This window comes from Mirounga angustirostris, unplaced genomic scaffold, assembly GCF_029215605.1.
Source record: "Mirounga angustirostris isolate CCGP_5_RB_7025 unplaced genomic scaffold, mMirAng1.0.hap1 SCAF_4, whole genome shotgun sequence".
In the NCBI taxonomy this organism is placed as follows: Eukaryota; Metazoa; Chordata; class Mammalia; order Carnivora; family Phocidae; genus Mirounga; species Mirounga angustirostris.
Window position 1 is genome coordinate 118,948,185 of NW_026991712.1, and position 23,110 is coordinate 118,971,294.

Sequence of the window (23,110 nt, forward strand, 5' to 3'; positions counted from 1 at the left end):
GTCACTTTGTGTTTCTTTTATGAGACTCTCCCAATTTAGCTTATCCATATTTGAGTCTTTAATTCCAAATTATTTTCATTTAAATTTTGTTGCTCCATCAATAATTCATTCAAGAATTGTGTTCTTTGCTTTTTAAGATGGCAATAATTGTAAAATTGATTTTAATGATTGTCTTTAGTCCTGTTATTTTTAATACTTACATTTTTATACTCTATAGAGAATTTTACCTATATCTTACAAGCTAAACTTGGCAGGTATTATTATTCTTATTTCCATTTTACAGAGGAGAAATCTCAAATTTAGAGAGATTAAATGATTTGTTCAGTGTTTTTACTCTAAATCCCAATGTTCTTTCCATTATATTGAATGGGCTCTAATCTGATAAATCTTTTCTAACATGTTAATGGGGCTAGTACTTAGGGAGTTTTCCCCCCTAGACAGAGGGCCCTCAGAGATCCAATACTAGTCTAAAAGAGCTGTGCTGATAATAAGGATTTTATTTATTTATTTATTTATTTATTTTTTAAAGATTTTATTTATTTGAGAGAGAGAGAGAGAGAGTGACAGAGATAGTGAGAGAGAACACAAGCTGGGAGGAGAGGGAGAAGCATGCTCCTACTGAGCAGGGAGCCTGACATGGGGATCGATTCCAGGACCCTGGGATCATGACCTGAGCCAAAGGTAGGTGCTTTGTGTATGTGTATCAGCCACCCAGGTGCCCTGATAATGAGGATTTTAGGCTATATAGCAGAACAGTAGAATAGGTGGGACTTTGAGAATTCTTTGAGTAATAATGGGTAGGCAACTTCCTTTTCCTCTTACACTCAAAAGGATATATAGCTCCTTTAACAAAAGTCATGTAGAAGTCAATATTGAAATTCAAGGTCAATTTTGATTAATTAATTTATAAACATTTACTTTTAATTCCAAAGGGATTTGAAAAGCCAATCAAGTATGACTAAAAGTGTGTTGAGAGTCATAGAATTAATACAAAATGAGGGAGAAAGTAAGAAATTTTGGAGTATTCTTTAATGCAGAGAAATATGTCCTACTTCTTTGACGTTTTAGGTAAAGTTGGCATGTTCAATAATTTCTGCTCATGCATTTTATACTATGGAGGATCCCAATCCACGACTGGCCAAGTTAAGAGCATTCCCTTCATGTTGACTAGAATTATGGTTGTAGAACAAGTTGATCAATTATCTCATGCACATTTGTGTGGGAATAAAAGAGATCTGGCATGTATTTCTTTAAATATGTTGCCCAGATACATAAAGCTTATGAATAAGAAAAAGCTCTGTCTTTAAATCTGATTTTTATTGATCAATTGATTACTTTTCTCCACCTTCTCAGGTTTTTTTTCTAATGAAGATGAAATGTTAAAATATTGATGATAATAAGAAAGTAGACAGATAATAGAAAATTCAGAAAGAACCTAAAAATAAGAATTTTTAATGTGGTATTTATAAGTAAAAACATTGACCACAAAGAATTATATTATATTTAAAATTCTCAAAGGCTATCATTTCTTAACTTCTTTTAAAATTCTTTGTAAGTATTGCCTCAAATCAATTGGCTAGGTTTTATAATAAAAGACTGAAATATATTAAAACAAATAAATAAGATTTTTATTTAATAGACACTGTGATATGAGAAGGAAAATTGACCTGGTTTGCCAGTACTTTTCTAAGCAATTTTAATCAAATCATTTAACCTTTCTGGACCTCATTGCTTCTTTATCTATAGAATGTGTTTTACTAGATAAGCTCTAATATCTCTTATAAATTCTAACTATATTACCTTTTTTTTTTTTTTTGGAGAATGGATTGAATTCTTAAATATTGAGATATCACTAAAGCTGTTTTTCAGGTCCCATAATTTTGTAATTAATGGTCTAAAATTGTAGCCTTAGTGATAGAAGTGGTGATAACTATGGAAGGGAAAAGGTCAACCTGGAAAAGAACCTTTCCTTAAAAATTTTCTTTGCTTCAAGCGTCCCTGAATTTGTGAAAGAACACATGATTATTTCTTATAGTATGAAAATAGCATTTAGAACTCTTTAGGAATGGAAATTATTACTAGTTGAGAATGGTAATGAAATCATAATTGGAATTATAAAAAGTTTCAATTGTGGCCTCTTAATTTTATGAGATGGGAAGTAGAAAAAGAGATAGTTTGCCAGTATGCATAATAAGAAAGATTACTTTAATATTGTGCAAAAAATTTGGTTGAAACCTAGTGTCATATTTCTCTTGAAATGTAAAATATGATTCCTAGAGTATGAAAAGTTACTATTTTTATATCTATCTTGGCAATTAGAGGTATTTTTTTGATTTATTTTTTCTGTATTGCAAAAGTAATGCATGTACATTGCAAGATTTTGGAAAATATTTAAACTTGGAATGATATCATAAAATTTTAAGAATTATAAGCAGATTTCTTTTACTAAAAGTAACTAGTTTTCCAATGCTAAAATAGGAGTTATAACTGAATACGCCACAAAAATGGTTGTTAATGAAGCCTTTATATAGGTCCCTTAAGGAAAGATGTTTCAATAGTAGCATAACTTTATTAGATTTTAAAAATCATCTATGTCTGACAATCTTCTTAGCATTTAAAAATAAGGCTAATAAAAATGTACAATAAAAAAGCAAATAAGGCATGACCATCTCGATTTAAAATAATTTTATTTAATACCATGTAATATATATATATATACATATATATATTATCTGATGATGCATTCAACTGAAGAAGTGTGATATACTATATGTAATTTATGCTTCACCAAGGGTTTTATAATTGTTTTATCTAGGGCACCAAAGGAGATCCAGGATTTTCCCCTGGTCAAGCTGTTCCTGGAAAAAAGGTAATTAGTTGCCCATGGAAAAAAATCATGGTGATATATTTCAAGCATTAAAAAATCATTTTTACCTTTTTAAAATATAGATTTTACTTGATATCAGACAGAGGAGACAGAGAACTAGAGAAAGTATCAGACAGAGAAGATAGAGAACTTTAATGAAGGAGGAAATAATTGAAAAATAAATTATATCATCAGCTTAATGTCATCAATTAAAATCTTAACATTAATTTTATTGAGTGTCTACTATGGCCTACCATTGTGCTACCTGCTAGTTAGGGATGGGTGGGGTGAAAGATTAGAGCAGAATGTGGCCCTAATCTCAAAAATTTGCTGTTAAAGGGCATACACAAAATAATACATAAATTCTAATGCTATTTTGTGCCTTTTTTAGATTAGCTCCACATACTTTATCTTTTTTAAGTCCCCAGTAATTGTAAGAGAAGCAGTCATCATTATCTTGTTTTCCAGTTAAGAAAATAGAATTCATAGAATTTAAATGACTCATGGATAGTAAGTGGCTGAGTTAATGATATATTTGTTTGACTTTTTGTCTAGTATGCATTTCATTTTATTGTAATGCTGTCAAACATACACATTCACATTTAGGAAAAAGAAACTAACATTTTTAATAAAGCTAGCAACAAAAACTTTGTTAGGAGGAAGATCCTGTTTTCCAGTGAGGATGAGTAAAATTGGAGTCTTTAGGAATACATCTGGGCATCTCTATTTGGACAAGTACTTAATGAATGTGATACAATTATAGGATGTTTTTGTTTGTATGGTATACATTCACAAACTTTTAAAATCCCTGAATAATTTTGGTCGTTCCTGGGTTGAAATCTGATCTTTAATTGGCTTACAGAAACTCTTGTAAACTTAAAAAAACAAAACAAAACCCCACACCATATTAATGAACTTTACAGGTATTATACCAACAAGTAAATCCTCAAAAAATTTTTAATCTAGAACCTTGAGAATTTTATTCCTGTGATGGAACTGAGTTCACTGAATATAAATATTTTAGAAAGAGAATAGAAATTTATTAGAAACATATTTTCATTGGTCCCTTTGTTATTGCAAGGAAAAATATCCTGCAATCTGAGAAACAAAATGCCATCTTTTAAAATGTTTAAATATAGAACATTTGATTTCTTACTTAAAATTTAGAAATTAGAGGTCCATTCTGTTTTGGTGACTGCTTTAAACAAACCCCCCAAATTAAGCATTCACATTTATATCAAATGCTTGGTTTTATCTTTACTTGTGGCTTCCTTGCACAAAATATAGGGTGGTTCAGAATGTGTACAGTATCTGTATAAAATATAGGGTGATTCAGCATTGGCATTGAGGCTTGGAAGTATGTCAGTCTTTTTTTCACTTTTTGAGTTACTCATATACTAATTGTGGTTAATGCTATATAGGAGTAAGGTAGTAAGATACAGGATTATTTAATAATATGTTGCCATTGAGCTTTAAGTGAAATCCAGCTTTTAAAATTGAGAGATGTATTTTTAAAATGGTAAAATTTAAAAACATTTCTTAGACACTGTATTTACATTAGATTGGGTTCAAACTGAGGAGGCAGGATATCAGTTATACACATACATTATGAATAAAAAAATATGAACATCATATTAGTGAGAGTTGAGGGGCTTGGAAAACAATTGTGTTTTATTTTTAATCACTTAGCCGTTTTTACAATAAATATATGGTCAGTGACGACACAAAAGAAGTGCAGGGGCTAGTCCTTCAGCATGGAACACATATTAAAGAATGTCTCTCATAGAGCATATTTAAGTGTTTAAGCCCTTTGGGGATCTCAGTGGCACACAAAAATAACTTTTAAATAGTGGTTTTCCCTTTTCTTTTCCTTTAAGTCAAGTGAGATATTATTCTCATTTTTCAGGGAGGAACTTTGAAGGGAAATCAAGTGATCCACCCATGATTAGATGTAGTAGAAGGAGACAAGCCTCCAATAACCTGTTTCCTAGTGCAGCTTTCTTTTCCCTCTATCAGAGTAAAGAATGTAAAAAAAAAAAAAATTATCTGTATAAAATGGTCATCCCATCACAAATGGAAGCCATCTTAGTAAAATGTCAAGAAGTATTAAAATTAGTACAAATGGAAAAGTACTTGATTGTTAATCATCAGAAACATTCTTTCCTGTTCTGATTGTTTAATTTGATGACATATTAAGGTACTTGATGCACTAAATATTAAACACAACACAGTCACTTAGGAATTTATTTAGGATTATTACCTAAGTACCCTTTTTTCTTTCACAACATTGTGTGTGTGTGGTTTTTTTGTTTTGTTTTGTTTTGTTTTGTTTTGTTTTGTTTTTCATGCACAATATATTTGTTGCAGCAGAAGGGGAAAGAAAGGGAAGTTAAGAAAAACCACTTGGAGCAAAGTGCCTCAAGATTACCTTCCTATTTCTTTTTGATGTTTTCTCCATGTCAATTCACACAGCCTCCTCTGTATCTCCCGCTGTCATCTCTACCCGCCAGACACTCCATCTCCCTCACATGAGTATACTTTCTCCCTCTTACCCTAAGATGGTCTCACAGGCCCTCATCAAAGCTGGGGAATCAGGAGGATGGACCGCCTTAATAGGTGAAGTCCCATCTGCTGGAGCCAAACACACGTCCTCCCAAAAAATTTTCACAGCATTTACTCCCCAGTGGTGCAGCGACCAATACCAGTGCAGCCCGGAAGCAGAAGTGTCCCTTTCTCTGGTGTGCCAGTGAACCCAGCCCTTGCTCCCCAACCCTGCCTTGAGGTTCCTAGTGGGAATCCTGCCAGGAGGCAGCCCAAGCCCTCCACAGCTGCCACACAAAGTGCTTGGAGAATTTTTAAGCAAACTTTTTTTTTTTTTTTTAAACACAGTAAACCTTGGAACTACAGGAATTTGGGGAGTGAGAGCATTCCTAGAGAAAAGAACATCAGGAAAAAAGGAGCAGGGTTATGGAGGCGGGGAAGTACAGTGGTACTCAGCATGGGAAGAGAGAAATAGCCTCAGAAAAAGTCGCAAAAGGACTCAGAAAGGAGATGGAACTTGAGGCGGATTGCGAAGATCAGAGATGAATGCAGTAAGATTTTGACGTCCAAGATGAAATCCGGCAGCAAGGGAATTCTAATTTTCATTTCCTTTTCATAACATTACACTTCTGTTTGTGTTTTGTTCTTAGGGCAATCAAGGCCTTTCTGGATTAATGGGGCCCCCTGGTATGCAAGGTAGTAAGGTAAGACTGGTAAGACATAATTTTACTTTGACATAATTGGATGTCATCTGGGTGTGGGAGTTCTTGAACTCTTAAAATCTCATTTTGAAGTTGTGCCCAAAGTCAATGTTTTAAATTCCTTTTCTCAGCGAAAGGGATTAGGATGGTGTCCTAATCCAGGAAAGTGGTGCCCACAAAAGGCAGTACCTTATGAAAAATAAAACCCTTCAGTTAATGATGGGGACAAAATTCAAATGAAGAAAGAAGTCAGTCACTGATAGAATGTTGAAGTTTTTCTTCTTTCTTTTTTAATATTAGGGCAGTAACCTACTTCTGAAACTCTGAAGTCACTTTTTAACTTTTATATGTGAAGTGAGGTAAACTTGGTTATAGGTAATAGTTTTGGCTTTTTTTAAATTTTTTTTATTTTTTTTTAAAGATTTTATTTATTTATTTGAGAGAGAAAGAATGAGAGACAGAGAGCACGAGAGGGAAGAGGGTTAGAGGGAGAAGCAGACCCCCCGCTGAGCAGGGAGCCCGATGCGGGACTCGATCCCGGGACTCCAGGATCATGACCTGAGCCGAAGGCAGTCGCTTAACCAACTGAGCCACCCAGGCGCCCTAGTTTTGGCTTTTTTAAAGTGTTCTTATTTTCTTAGGAAATAATAATCTCTGCCATGATATATACACGAATGTGTGGCCTGAAGAGTAGGAAAGAAGTGAGGATTGGGGATAACTGGTAAAAAACAGTAGTAGTATGTATATGACTAGGCTTTTTCTGAGATAAAAAGTAATATTAACACAGCTGCTAGAATTATTTCATATAAAATATGTTGTGTAGTTTCCTGCATCTCCTCTATATATTCGGCTTGTTTTGTTTTCCCAAACACTGAGTTGTTGACTTTCTACAGGGGAAAAAGAAGATACAAAATATCTTTTAAAGTATTAAGGGCCCCAAAATATTGAAGGGCAGTATTTGACTTGGTATGGATATCTAAATACAAATAATAATAAGCTATGTTGATGTCTTAGTTGTTCATATTCCTTTCCTCTTGGGAGATTTATGTTGGAAGTGGTATTTAGGCTCTGGTTACTTGGTTCTAATCCCACCTGCCATTTTCTAGGGCCCAATGCCTTTGGGTAGGGTGCTTAACTTCTCTACCCTTCAGTTGCCTCATTTGTAAAATATGAAGATAATATTATGCACTTCATAGGGAGGTTTTGGGAACAAGGAATGAGATCATCCAAGTAATACAGTGTCAGACAAATAGCAAGCCCTAATAACTGTTAGCCATTAGCTCTTTATCTGGTTTTGGAAACATGACCTTGTTTGTTTTCCTTCATAGCTCCTGCTAAAGGGCTGAATTTTAAAATGATGAAAAAGATTTTGATCTTATGGAGTGTTTTTCCTCCCACGACCACACTACCATTATTTTTATGGCCTTCAGACTAATCTTCAACATAGACATTGCTTAGAATCTGATCACTTCTTTGAGGTTGTTGGTTGCTCCCATGGAGACAGGAAACTGGAGTGTGATCATTTCTAACAGAATTGGTCTTGATATATAATCATGAATCTGTTTGATTAATGCTACTTAGTACACGTCTGAAGAAACTATACTGACAAATAGCGTCAAATAGAGACAATCTCATGAAAAGTATCGTAATTATTTTATTTGCTATTAAATATAGTTATTTCATCCTAAAGAATGATACTGCATATGACAGAAAAACTAATCATTACTTTCCAAAGTTAAATGATGCCTGTGGTTCATGAAATTAGCAATCCAGAGAAGGGAACTCTAAGTAAAGTTTGAGTGGCTATTGTGTAGAAGAGTATATAAGGAATTATCTATAGAGACAAATCTTAAAGGGCTAATTTTAACCATTAGAGCAGATTAGCATTTTAACTTTGAAATTGTGCTTACTTAAAGCAGAAGATATTAACTTCCAAAGACCTGTGCATGTATTATATGTCTTGGCTTATAAGTATTTTAAAATCTTAAGGTTAACATATACTTTTTGGTCTGTGTAAGTCTAATAAAGTGAAATACAGCATTATTTTAAGGTTTATTTTTATTTTAAACAAATCGGGTTATAGATGATCTTTCACAGACTTCTTTTCCTCTTATATGATTTTTGAAACTTTCAAAATCCACCTTTTTTATGTTAAAATCGATCATATAGAAGCCAGTGATCAATTAGCAGCTGTAGCTCAATTTTCTCTAGAGATAAAGTCAAGTTGAAAATATTTAATTAATTAATTTATTTATTTATTTATTTAAAGATTTTATTTATTTATTGAGATAGAGCAAGAGTGAGAGAGCGAGAGTAAGAGAGAGAGCAGAAGGAGAGGGAGAAGCAGACGCCCTGCTGAGCAGAAAGCCCCACTCGGGGTTCAATCCCAGGACCCCAATCTCCTGACCTGAGCTGAAGGCAGCTGTTTAACCGACTGAGCCACCCAGGCGCCCTAAATTGAAAATATTTAGAAACCAAATTACTTTCTGATAAATGAAGCATTCATGGTTTACTATGATTTGATAGCAGTTTAGAACAATGTTGAAACATTTGAAATGATTTTGTAGTTTTTCTGAGGATTTTTCCTCTTTTTAAATACAGAGTGGCTATTAATAGAAACCATATACAGATTTTTAAAAAAATAAGTATTGCTAGGAAAAGGACATAAGGAGTCAATCTAAACCTAAACTAATTCTCCACATAGCACACTTGGGACAAATTTCTATCACACTATGGGCATGTCTTATTTTAAAATGAATATATAATAGAAGTATGTTCAAAATGAGCTTGATAGACTATTACTATGGTTTGTACAGAAGGGGAAAGGGCAAGACCAGTTATTAGGTAAAATGTTCTGGTACATCATGAGCTGTTTTTATGGAATTTACTAATTTTGGTTCATGTTTTGAAAAACCTAGGTCACTCTAGGTTACTTCCTGGCAAACAGGATCCATGCTAGAAGAATCTAGAATAATGGCTCATATTAGCTGTAACCTGGGACTCCTGTTTCTTTCATCCTTGCATTTCTACCCAGAGTGTCAGTGCTAGGTGAATTCTGAAGGTCAAGACAAGAACTCAAGTTATTCACTTTGTAAGTGAGAAATCTAAAATAAGCCCAGAGAGGTTAAGAGAATTAATTGCTCATGGTCACTCAAAATTATGGCAAGATCTAGAGATGAAACTTATTGCTACTGAATCCACTGTGCGTTTAACTATTCTTTGCATATTATGAGAGATAAACAAGATACTTGGGTTTTGATTAAGATGAAGTTTAGTACATCTTTTTATCTATTAAACTATTTTGTGAAGTATCATTATTTATTATGCTAATATCAATAGTAGCTATTTTATTATGTGCAATATTCTGGTTGCTCTGCTGAGCCCTGTTTCTTTTCATTTTAAAAACAACTCATTGTGGGGCGCCTGGGTGGCTCAGTCAGTTGAGGGTCCGACTCTTGGTTTCGACTCAGGTCATGATCTCTGGTGGTGAGATCAAGCCCCAGGTCAGGCTCTGCTCTCAGCATGGAGTCTGCTTGAGTTTCTTTGGCTCTCCCTCTGCCTCTCCCCCGACTCATGTGTGCACATGCATGCTCTCTCTCTCTCTCTCAAAGAAGTAAATAAATAAAATCTTTAAAAAAAAAAAACAAAAACCTCATTGAGACAAACAGTATGTTTAGTATAAATCACTTACCCAATTATTAATTGGCTGAGTTAGGACTCAAATCCAAGCCTGTTTGACATATGACTGCTCTTATTAACTTCAAATACTGCTTCCCCATTAATAGATTAGTTTGTTAAGCTAGTTTTTGTTAGATGTGTATTTCAGTACTTTTCACTGTCCCAGGCATGTATGTAAGAGGAAGTAAAATTTTGTTTTCCATGAGAGCCAAGGGAACAGATATAGTTTTGGATGACAAATAATACTGACTTCATTATTCCTTTTTGCTGGGACTATCTGGAAATACTAAAATTCTTTTAATATAAACCACACTCAAGTAATCTTGAAATGGGTGCAAGAAAGACATGTGGAGCACAGTGAGAGCTCATGAAAACTGTTGAGATAAAGAGAAGGTTGATGTTGTAAACATTCTGAAAACTAGAAGTAATATTGAGAGAATGAAGTGAATAAATCAGTAGCCATGGTTTTTTTTCCCCCTCTTCAGTAGAGTTTATTTTGCTTCTTTCTTTCCTTCTTTTTTATTTCTCGCCTCTCAACTTTTTTTTTTTTAAACCAGTATTAACATCTTAACAAGCACTGTGTTTCCCCAGATTGACTGGTTACACTGCCTTAATTTAGCCACTTTCATGTCCTCTTATTTTCCTAGGAACTAAAGCATGTTTTTACTTCTCACTAAGTGTCTAAATTTGTGCCAAAGGCAGATAAGTTGGATCCAGAGTGCATGCTGTGTTGGATGGAGGACAAGAGTCATAATTCTGAGCTTGGACTCCACACGGAGTTTTAAATTGTTTTTTAATATAGCCAATCAGTTTCTATATTAATATTGGAAGTCTGCTATTTAAAATTGTAAGAATATTAACAATGATTTCAATTGGAGCAGTTTTTCTAGAATCAAGAGGAGAAGCCAGATGGGAGCAGTTAAGCACATCTTAGCATACAGGCATATAACTCACAGCAATTGTGAAATATGATGCACACATTGTCATACAGATTTTTATGCATAATGTATGGCAGTATTTTTCTGAATATGAAAAATACTAACTACTATGGTTTTAGCAATAATTACAAATCAGTGTGAATTCTTATTCTGTTTTAATGGAATTATTTTCAATTATTTAATAACATTTCCATTACATATGAGGTCCACAGTAAATATCTTTATAAAGTTGGAAAGGAAAAAAACAGTGAAAGTATCAAGGGGAATGCACTGGGATTTATTAGTCACTCAAAAACTATACAGCTTTTCATAATCTATTTAAAGCAAGGACAGTACTAAGGAGCTAAAATACTGAATGTCCATGAGAACAACAATAAAAAATCAGGATTGGCATAAAATCGGTGACTGGGGGGCGCCTGGGTGGCTCAGTTGGTTAAGCGACTGCCTTCGGCTCAGGTCATGATCCTGGAGTCCCAGGATCGAGTCCCGCATCGGGCTCCCTGCTCGGCAGGGAGTCTGCTTCTCCCTCTGACCCTCCTCCCTCTCATTCTCTCTCTTTCAAATAAATAAATAAAATCTTTAAGAAAAAAAAAATCGGTGACTGGAGAGAGAAATAAGGAGAGTTCTACTGTTTCTATAGAGTTATCTCTATAGATTATTTTCTCACTTGCCCACTCTCCTGGTAAAAACCTGCAAAGCTACACTTCACTTTGGGTTGGTTTCCAATCCAGGTGTAGTACTGAAAGTCTAATACAAATGCTGCTGCATAGGAGCTATGCTGGCACCACCGTGGCCAGCTCCTCCTCAATCCCCCATTCCCACTAATTGAAGGGGACACAGAGGGCCAGGCAGTTTGGTACTAAGCTCCCCCACAGGCAAGCCAGTGGTTGCCAGAGTGGTGTAATTTGCGGGATTTTGAAAACTTCCCTGTGTCCAAAGATATTTTCCTCTGTCTGGCTTTTGTGATTGACATTTTAACAGTAAGGATAAACTCATTTGGCTAAAAGTATTTCAGTTTTCAGAAATTAAAAATAAAATTCTGTGTCCTCAGGAAAAGCTGCTATCTGTCATGTAGCACCATTTTGAGAATTAGTTTATCATACTCTTTTTCTCCATGAGAACTAGTTGAGAAGGACTGTTACTAGGGTTGATGGGACCAGAGTAAAAACTGAGTGCTGATTAAAGGAGGTTAGTGGGTCAGCGTTGCAAGGAGTTTGCAGCAAATGTTGGCACAAGTCTGTTGTATGCATGAGGGAAGTATGTTCCAAGAAGGGGAGGCAGGTAGAATAGAGAGGTTTGTGTGGTAGTCATCCTATAATTTGAGTCCCTTCAAGTTCTCCATTTATCTGGGATCCTCCTTCTATTTATTTGTTTTTTTTAAAAATTTAAACTTCTTATTCTTAGGACTTAAGGAAATGTATTGCCTTCCCCCAAGAAGTGCTTACATTCTCATAGGTATTGATTTTCATCTCATTCTGACTTCTTGCTTAGGGTTTCTTTTTTTATGGTCATCTTATCATAGTTTCTCAATTTTGCCATAGTTTCCTCTGGTTATTTTAGCCAAAACATGGTTATAGGCCTTTGTCTGTATTCCTCAAGGCATTGTTGCTATGAGTCCTGTAGTGTTTGACAAGTTTCATTGGAAAGTTGGAATTACCTAATCTGTAAACTAATGCTGTTATATTACAGAGAAATGAAATTTAATATTGATTTCAGACTACAGGGAAGTAGCAATGGCTAAAGGGAAATATATGAGTGACTTAGGTGTCCTTGTGTGCAAGGACTGTATTTTATTCACTGTGGTATCTCAGCCTAGTGTCTGGCGTGTATTCTTAGTGAGTGACTGAAGATTGCTGATCTTAAGTTTAATTGACTGTGCCCTTTCACCCAATCCTAGTGGTCATCTTCTTCCTTAGTATCTGCTTTTCAAATGAGTGTCTTATTTTCCCTGGGTCCTCTTTTCAGGACTTCAGCCCATTTTTGGTAGTCTGAGTAGAACTAGTTAACCTGTTTACTAATCTCTCAGTGATGCTGCCTTTCACATGATTATATACAAGGTTAGCCCACCTTTGCCTCAGCTTCTTGACACTAGACAGAAGCAAAAGATCCAGGGAAATTGCCTCAAACAAAAGAGCAGTTTCCTTCTGGAGATAAAATCTGTCACTAAGTCTGGAATGCTACAGTTGTTTTAGTCATATCTTTTTGCCTTGCAATTCATTCAGGAAACCAGTGTTATGTAAATAAGGTATAGTTCCTGTCTTCAAGTAGTTTACTGTCTAAAAAAGAAAGCACACTAAAGTAAATTACAAAGGTGAATTATGCCATGGCAAGGGCAAAAGTGAAGATATAAAAAGGTTATTATAGGACATAGTTGAGGGTTATCCAAACTTCCAGGGGCAGGAGGTGGGAGAGTGTTTAGGGCACAAGAAAGGAGGCAACATCTGAACTGCATCTTGAGGATGAGCAGCAGTTATCCTGATGATACTGTAGTTAATAGACATGTGTATGTTGTCTAACACACAGGTGTCAGTGTAAAGAAAGGCTCAAGGGCAAGAAGGAGATAAGGCTTGAGGGGTGTTCAGGGGCCAACTTATAGAGGAACTTGTATCATGTATCACTCATATATATTAATTTGTCAGGTAATAGAGAGCTACTGGAGGGTTTTAAGAAAGGGAGTGCCAGAGGCAAATCATCTACTCTCCAGTTTCTTTGGCATTTTTGTGGGTTTTACAGAGGAATCCTTCTACTTTCTGAAACCTAAAGTCTATAGAAGAAGGCCCAAGGTAGAATGGTAGGGTGACAAATACAGAAGCTCTCTTATACCATAGGGGATGCTTTCTCATATGTAGGAAAAATCCTTATCTGAGTAAATATAAGTCCTTTCCATCTAGTGAAAAAAAAAAAAAATATATATATATGTTAGGCATTCCTCACTTTGCATGATTCCCATGTACACAGATTTCAGTTACCATGTTTAATTAAATATCACCAGTCTCCCAGCAACGTGTTCCAAATTGCACTTACTGCAATTGTTAACTGTGATTAATTGCATAAAGTACAAATTTTGCTACTCTCTCTTCAGTCTACAAAACAAAATAAACTACAAAAACTACGTAAATAACAGGTACAATCAGTCACATCATTTCATTCAGTCTCTTGGTGATTGTTCAAGGCACATCTGTTAGTCAGTTCATGCACAGACAGCAAAGTGTATAGTGTGTCGCTTCCTTGTCTCTCAGTGATAAACCTATGTGATATTTTACACAAATGAATAATCAAAAGATGTAATTTACCAACAAAGATGAGAGTATAGCAAAATAAAGGAATAGTGATAACAGAGGACTTAAAATTAGAATTGAACATAAATGGAATTATAGACGAAATAGCTGATCCTGGGACATGGCTGCCATTTGAGAGACTCTAGATGATGCAGCCAGAGGAACATAGTGAAGGTTAACTTTTTGGCATAAATGAGGAAAGAAAGGGTTGTGATGAATATGACAGAGATGTCCCAGAGGAGGTAACACCAGCAAAAAAGCTTCGCAGTAGAAGAACTTCTGGAACTATTTCATGACATTGAAAGTACAAAGGATAAAATGTTCAAAGTTGATCCAGACTTGGAAAGGAGTTTGACAGTTTGCCAAAGCATAGAAAATATGCTTGCTCAGTATGGTAATTTATACAAGAAGGCCAGCACTATTCAAACTACTCTTCATAAGTTTTTTCAAAGAAATGACACTTTTTCAATGTTTTTAATATTTTAAATTACATTGTACTCTAAATATTAATTTAACATTTTTTCATTTCCCTACACAATTGTAACTGGCAGAATTTTTAACATTTTGACAAAAATTTTTAAAAGTCACAGAACATTTGTAATTTTTCCCATTATTAATATTGCTTTGCATGGTTTTAGCTTGGATGATCAGTTTTATGGTCCTGTAGTACCATGCCAAGTGAGGATAGCCTGTACATAAATGGTACCACTATTTTCCTTATGGATAAACATTTTATTCACATATCCAAAATTTTAATTACTTGGGTCAAGTTCAGGTATATAACTTGAAATTTGTTTTTTCCCATCTCTTAATATTTCTGGTTTTGATTCTACTGTATCCACTGAATTTATTATTTAATCTGTTTTAAAACAGGGTTTGTAAATTTTCTTATTGGCATTCCTTAAGGAATGTGTTCACATCAGTTTTTTTTCAATGTATTCATCCGAGAAAAATTGTATGTTGTTATTTACTGGACTTTTTTGTTATTCTTCCCATATGAGTATAGAAAACAGTGACTCAAGTAATATTTTCAAAAGACTATACTATAAACTAATTTTTAAAAATAAAATGTTAAGTCCCTAGACTGTAGCTATGCCAAAATTTAAATGTAGGCATTTTCCCCAGGAACTTATTCCCTTTGCTTTTAAAAACTTTACAGACTAGTATTTAAGTAGAAAATAAATATGGAGTATAGTCACAGATATAGGAAATAAGTGGAGGCCTTTCTACAATAGTGGTGCTAACTCCAGTGTATTATAGATATAATAATGTCACATTAAAAAGTAGCAAAGACATTCTTTGTCCTACTTATTTACCTTTCATTTTAACATTAAGAGAATTGAGATGTCATATTAGATACTTAGAATTAGAGTCTATTTTTGGGGCACCTGGGTGGCTTAGTCAGTTGAGTATCCAACTCTTGATTTGGGCTTGGTCATGATCTCAGGGTTGTGAGATGGAGCTCATCAGCATCAGGCTCTGTGCTCAGCAGGGAGTCTGCTTGAGATTCTCTCCCCACCCCCACACCCTCTCTGTCTTTCTCTCTCTCAAATATATAAATAAATAAATCTTAAGAAAAAAGAATTAGAATCTATTTTCTATTCAAGTAACTCAAATCCATTCAGGTCTTTCCATCAGTTCATTCTTTCATCCAAGACTCATCATTAATTAATTAATGGGCACTTTCTGTGAGCCAGGCACTGTTCTAGGCACTGAGGATACCACACTGAATAAAATAAAGAACTTCAGTTTAAACTCTGTAAGGAGCTTATATACCATCTCTTACTCCACCACTAAAATCTGATTTATAATTATCTTTCACTATACTATAAAAGCCTCCAACCTGATCCATTCTCTTCTATTCTACACATCTCAGAGTCTCTATCTTTATTTTATATCATATGCCTGAATCTGTTTTTTCTCTGATATATAAATCAATCTTACTTAAATTTTTCTTACGCCTCTAAGCCCAAATTGACTCATAAAATGCCTTTGTTTTTTATTCAGTGAAAGCTAAATTAAAAAAAAAAAAGTAGTGACTTTCTTATAGACCTAAGTAACCACAGAATGCTAACAATAAAAGGAAATTCAGCTCTTCCCCTCACACTGCTAAGTACCTGAATTTTTCTTTCTTTCCTTCTTAAAAAAATAGTTTAACCTAATTAAAAAAAGGATTTGACTGACCTGACTTGTTCCTATTTAGGCAAAACTCTTTATTCCAAGTGACTTCATTGGCTACTGGCCAGACTTCATATTGGTCCCCCTTAGATCAAGTGTCATGTCCTGTGGCTGAGGTGGAGTAGGAGTGAGTTCATGAAGAAAAGATCATGACTGTTGCTGCCTTCTTATTAGAGTCTCTGGATATGGAACAATCCCTTCAAAGGAAATTTTACATACAGAAGATACCATGTTTAATATGTCTAGTTCACCATTATAAAGTATTTCAGATAAAGAAGTTGTACCACCTCTGCATTCTGTTTATCATGGGCTAGGGGAGGGAAGAAACTCTGGTTGGAAAAACATCTGGTAGCCAAAGAAAGGGAAGCATGTAGTTAGACTCAAGTATTCACAGAAATAAACATAAATAAGTAAATAAATAAACATGTACTTAAAAAAAAAAAAGGAAAAGGAAATAGGCTTATGACAGGGGTTTCTCTACCTATGTGCCTCTTACCCTGGCTCCTTGTTCCTCATCTTCCTGACACTTCTTGGGAGCTTCTTAGCACCCACCCTCCTAGAGCTGCTGTCCCATCCTAGGGAGCCACCACCGCTGCCTTAATGCTGAAGACATTTCTTATGTTCTATTATAAAAAGTGAAGAAACTTAGCTCTGATAATATTTTTACTTGTGGAATCTCACCTAACACTTGGACAACTGAGAACAGTATGTCTCATGTTTTGTAATTAGACTGATATTTAGGTATCTTAAAAAAAGTATAAACTCAGGGCAAAATTGAGCTAAAACTTTGGGTCTATTAGATGTTGTTGGTAAATGAGTAATTTTAATAACACCAAGTTTATGAAATATATAATTCCTTTGGTTGATTTGTCTTGGTGATCTATAATTAACATTTGTGTATATTGATGAGAATGAGTGTATTTGACAACTACGTGCATCTAGAATAAGTAGAAGGGCAGGATACTCAATTCTTGATAAATCTGTCAAACTGACATGATTCCACCTTGCTACCTGTATCACTTTGGTCAAATCATTTAATTCTCAGAACTGTTTTGTTATCTGTAAAAATAGGGGAAATATCTACTTTGTAGGACTGCCATCGAATCAACAGAGGTATTTGGAAGTGGCTGGTACAACATCTGGCACATAGTAGCTCAGTGAAGTTCCTTTCTTCCGTTTCCCGCCTCTTTTTTCCCCTCCTTTCTCATGACCACTTCTCCGTTCTCTTGTTAATAGTCTAAACACAAAAGGACCAAGCTCCCACAGGACAGTCCTTCTCCTCTGCCCTCTTGTTTTTTCCTTTTGTTACCTCATTGTGGCTAATACGCTTACATATAATATAGAGATAACACAAAAATCTGTCTTTAAACTTATTTTCTTAGTTTTTCCAGTCTTTTCTCTGGTTCCCAAGAGACCTGTTTACTTCAGCATTTTATTGTTGCTTTAAGTTTAACATATCAGAAGCTGCTTAAATCACTTCCTTATTTTTCAAATAGGCGCCCTCTTCTAATTTCCTCATTGTCTAGCCAAAGCATTACTTCCTTCTCTAATTCATTAATACAAATTGATAAAGCCCTCAGTGATTAATCCTGAATGATTCTTTGACTCCATTTTTCTATATCCTGAAATTCTAAAAACTTAACCTTCAGTTTGCAGTACATTAATTTCAAGTTTTTAATATTTGTAAGCTCAAAATTATTTCAGTTTTTGAGTTAGAATTTGCTTAAAATCATACGAGGTTCTCTCTCTCTCTTTTTGATTTATTTATTTTTTTGAGAGAGAGGACACACACACACATACACACACGCATGCTTGAGGGAGAGGGGAGGAGGGAGAAAAGCAGACTCCCTACTGAATGCAGAGGCCTATGCATGGCTCCATCTCAAGACCCGAGATCATGACCTGAGCCGAAACCAAGAATCAAATGCTTAACCAAATGAGCTACACAGGTGCCCAGAAGTCCTATAAGATTCCTAAGAAAAGGAAATTTTTCTTGTTGTTTTGTATATGTCAAAACCTAGTAAATGGTTGATTTACTGATTATTGATTAGAGCTATAAAAATAAACTCCAAAGTGTTCCTTTATTTCTTTCTTCCTGTTCTTTTGTTTAGCTTCCTTCATCTTGCTCACAGATCTTTCTAGAAGAAAAAGAATATTATCTATTTTATATCTTAGGGTATTAGTAATGGAGATTAAAGATTTGATTTGGGTTCTATTATATGGAAAAAAATTTTTGATACTAATTTTTTAGCTCTATAAAACCCCTTTTTTTCATAGGACCCATGAGCAGCCTCTTTGGTTTTTCTTAGGTCATTCATGGAGTGTGGTGACAATGATTTGGATTAGAGAAATGGCCAGATTATGGTCCAGTTTTTCAGTAATTACAAATAGATTATGTCTGAGGGCATTTTGCTTCAGCATTAATAAACTAAAACCAACTTGACAGAGTCTGATTTGGGCTTTGTGCTGAGCATGGATACTGCTTAGGATTCTCTCTCCCTCTTCCTCCTGCCCTCCTCGCTTCTCTAAAAACAAACAAACAAATAAATAAATAATAAATAAATAATAAATAAATAAATAAATAAATAAATAATAAACTAAAATCAACTTTTAAAAAGCTTCAGTAAGATTTAACAGATCCATTGCTGGGTACCAGCTTTATATAAAAGATACTGTTTTTATTCTCTATTCAATAGTATGCTACCATTTTTGTTGATAGTAACAAATAATTCAAATACTCATATTAAAAAGATAAATAAGAAATAAATTATAAATATGCTTTGATGAGGAAACCAAAAGTTGGGATAAAAACAACTTAGAACCTTTGTTTAGTTTTTGGCTTGTATGAGCTTATGGTTCATAGCATGTCTTCACCTTTAACCTTGCAGGGACTCAAAGGCTATCCAGGGCTCCCAGGACTCCAAGGTGAACCAGTAAGTACTTCATTTATAAAACCTGTATCTTCTCCAATAAAAAAGACACACATTAGTGAACTCCATTGAGAGATTATTTTTCCCCACTTATTAAATTTCCTTCTCAATGATTTTCACTCTCTTTAGTGCAAGACAGACTTTTTCAATTGATCATGTTAGAGGTTTATTTTTGTTTTTTCCTGAATCCCTGACTGACTTTAACTATCTGCCTGAGATGTTCCAGAACAGCAGTTCTTAAACTTTTGAGGTTCACAAGCCCCTCTGAGAATGTTTTAAATGCTATGAACTCTTTCCCCAGAAAACACACGTATTCATGCACATGAATGCACACACGCACACACACACTTATTTATTTTTATTTTTTGTTTCCATTTTTTCTTTCACACATTTGTTTTTTTTTTAAGATTTTATTTATTTGAGAGCGTGCTTGTGCACGTGCACACACACACACACACACGAGTGGAAGGGAGGGGTGGAGGGAGAGGGAGAAGCAGATTCCCCACTGAGCAGGGAGCCTGATGCGGGACTTGATCCCAGGACCCTGGGATCATGAATGGAGCCGAAGGCAGATGCTTAACCGACTGAGCCACCCAGGCGCCCCACACATTTGATTTTTTATACAGTTTCAGGGGTTTGCCTATTTACAAAAGCCTATTAATAGCTGTTAATTTCCTGACCTTTGCATAAGGGAATGCAAATAAATTTTAATAAAAATCCAAATTAGAATAGCACATATGTTATTGTCCATTATACACATATGCACATATTTAAAGTCAGAATAGTTTGGGAACTATTTAGTTTTTAATCATGTTATTCTTTCTCTCTCCCACCAGAAAATAATGTATCATATGTCATAGGGAAAAAAATAAAGCCATATCTCTTGTTTTCAATACAGTATATATTAGGTCAGTATAAATAAAGCAGTGAAAAGGATAAGAGATAAGAAACTAACTAGGGTGATGGACACCATTATTGGAGATTCAGCAAAGAGCCTCAGGAAGCCCTAAAGAGAGCTCCAGAAAGAAATGTGATAGAATGTCCCTGAGGGAAAGATATAAATGAAATACAGCTCATTTTCTCTTTCATTCATGTTAAGTGGGACAGTATACACTGTTCAGTCCTGAGGCACAGTTTTTCAAGATTACTAATTACTAGAAATAGCAAGTAAAGCAATATATGTATCCGTAACAAGCGCAATCTCAGTTTCTTGAAGATCAAACAAGTGCTAAAAAGCATTTATGGGAAAAAAGTCAGAAGGACAGGAAGGATTAGTCCCTGGGGAGAAAAAAAAAAAATCTCTAGGGGCACCTGGGTGGCTCAGTCGTTAAGTGTCTACCTTCTGCTCGGGTCATGATGTCGGGGTCCTGGGATCGATCCCTGCATTGGGCTCCCTGTTCCATGGGAAGCCTGCTTCTCCCTCTCCCGCTCCCCCTGCTTGTGTTCCCTTTCTTGCTGTGTCCCTCTCTCTCTGTCAGATAAATAAATAAAACCTTAAAAAAAAATCTCTAGAAAACTGCTTTGACACAAATGTCTGGGTTCTAATAAAGAAAACCTAATATTTCACAAGTAAATGAAAAATTGACCATGTTAATACTTACAAGTGTTCTCACAGCTGCTCTATAACCTAGTTCTTAGTATACTTATTATTGTTCTGAGAGTGGTGTGCATTTTAGAAGAGTCTAAAATCAGTTTTAAAGGTTGGAAAATGTATTTTGGAGCAGTTATGGCTTTCCATTCTGTTTATTTCCAGAAAAAAGGCAAAATTGGTGGTAACTGTGAAATACATCTAAAATCATTTTGCATTTTAACTGTGAACACACTGGATATTAAGAGGAGCATAACTAATTTGCTAGGAGACATTTACTTCTGAAAAATTTTGTAAATATCTATAAATTGGTCAATAAGCATTTGGAAAATAATTTTATCATCTGTGCAAGTGCCAGTAATAAGAGCTGTCATTTACTGAATTCTTATTAATTGCTAAACTATACCTACTATCAACTATAACTTCTAGTAGTATAATTATTTATTGAGTATTTCCATATGTTAACTAATTTAATGCATGGCAATGCTAAGGATTGTTGCAGTTTCTCCCACTTTTAAATATATTTCTACACATTGTTCTGTTTTCTCCACACAATAATCCTGTGACCTAGATATTATTATTCTTTTTTTTTTAAGATTTTATTTATTTATTTGACAGAGAGATAGAGAGATAGCACAAGTAGGCAGAGTGGCAGGCAGAGGGAGAGGGAGAAGCAGGCTTCCTGCTGAGTAGGGAGCCCGATGGGGGGGCTCGATCCCAGGACCCTGGGATCATGACCTGAGCCGAAGGCAGCCGCTTAGCCGACTGAGCCACCCAGGCGCCCCTAGATATTATTATTCTACTTTACTAATTCTACTTGGTAGCAGTGCTGGGATTCCCAGTGAAGTCTTGATTTTCTCAGAATGTGTGCTTTTAATTCTTGGTGTTAGAAGTAGGATTGGGGCAAGTTTCCTATTCCTGATTTCTCCAGGGTCTAGAGATAGATCTTTGTGTCTAAATTGCTCCATTCGATCTATAGATTTAAGTGGGCCAACTTTTTTGTTTTTAACCATTTTTAAGTGCATAGTGAATTTTAAGTTGTAGTGTTTGCTTTGAGTTTCATTTGAGCTTCTGTGGTTGTCATAGTGATTTTAGGGTGTGGTTTGCTTATACATGTTTATGCCATATAAGACTGCTGAAGGCTTACTTGTTTACTTTGTCTACTGCCATTCCAGGATAGCAGAATTTAGCCATCCCCAAGAATTCTTTTGTGTATTTCTCTTTGCAGCTGGAATGTGTTAGATCTCTACATGTTGCCTTAACACCTTTTATGAAAATCCATTCAAAATCAGATTTCCTTTATGTCTTAAAACAGATCGCTTTTTAATAGAGCTTAATTAATCTAATTTGGCTAGGAGAGGAATGAAAGGGATGGTGGTTGGTCTTAGCCAGACAGTGACCTACAGAATAAAAACAGCCCTTTTAATTTGCTTCACTCCTTTCTAATGGCATACCCAAATATAAGGTTTTGTGAATGTCTGGATATAGGCCTGTGTATTTTAGAATTGGATGAAGCATAAAGGAAGCAATTGTAAATAGACTGGAGCGAATCTCATAATTAGAGGGCTTTCCCTAGAGTACTATTGGAAGTTATGTACACTTTAGAACTACGCTAGGGAAGCAGCCTTAGATGGTGGTCTCTGGAATTAGACATGCTTATTCAAATCCTCGCTTCCCATGTACTAGCTGAGTGACTTTCCACTGGTGACAGACACTGTATGTTTCATTTTGTATTCTATAAAATAGGGATAATGGCACCTACCTTATAGGGTTTAGGCAGATTAAATAAGATAATTCATATAAAATACTTAAAATAGTGCCTGGCATATGATAGGTGCTAAATGAATGTTATGGGAATATGATATTATATATTGAGCATGTTTTTAATAAGGTGATATTTAGTACAGAAATATGGTTTCTGAAATTCATAGGATAAATCTCTCCATATGTAGATAAGAATTTTATTCTGTACTTCTCAGAAAGCCACTGTTTTATTTACATTCTGTTAAATTGTCCATTGTCATATATATATATATATATATATATATATATATATATACACACATAGCACTGCCAAGCTGTGTCTCAAGTTTTTATAACTCTATTAAAAAATAACGCTTGTTATACAGTCTTAACTCTATAAATTGGTCAATAAGCATTTGGAAATATATATATATTATATATATAATGGATGAATGTCTATACGTATATAGTACATATATATATGTATGTATGTGTGTGTGCATGACATGACAACTTTTGTCAGATTGAGTTCATATTCGGGCTCTGCTACTTACTCACTGTGGCATCTTGGGCAAGTTTCATAACTTCTCTGTATCTTACTTTCTTCAAATGTAGAATAGAGAAAATAGTATCTATCTCATAGATGTAAAGCTGATGTAATGTGCTTGG

The 23,110-nt window shown here is 34.8% G+C and overlaps 1 protein-coding gene across 1 annotated transcript in view; it reads left to right on the plus strand.

Annotated features, from left to right (window-relative positions):
• Positions 1-23,110, plus strand: part of COL24A1 (collagen type XXIV alpha 1 chain) — a 391,649-nt gene that overhangs the window by 73,687 nt on the left and 294,852 nt on the right. The window contains exons 6-8 of the mRNA XM_064588890.1: positions 2,816-2,869; positions 6,058-6,111; positions 19,069-19,113. Coding sequence (XP_064444960.1) covers positions 2,816-2,869; positions 6,058-6,111; positions 19,069-19,113 — 153 coding nt within the window. The remainder of the gene's footprint in view (positions 1-2,815; positions 2,870-6,057; positions 6,112-19,068; positions 19,114-23,110) is intronic.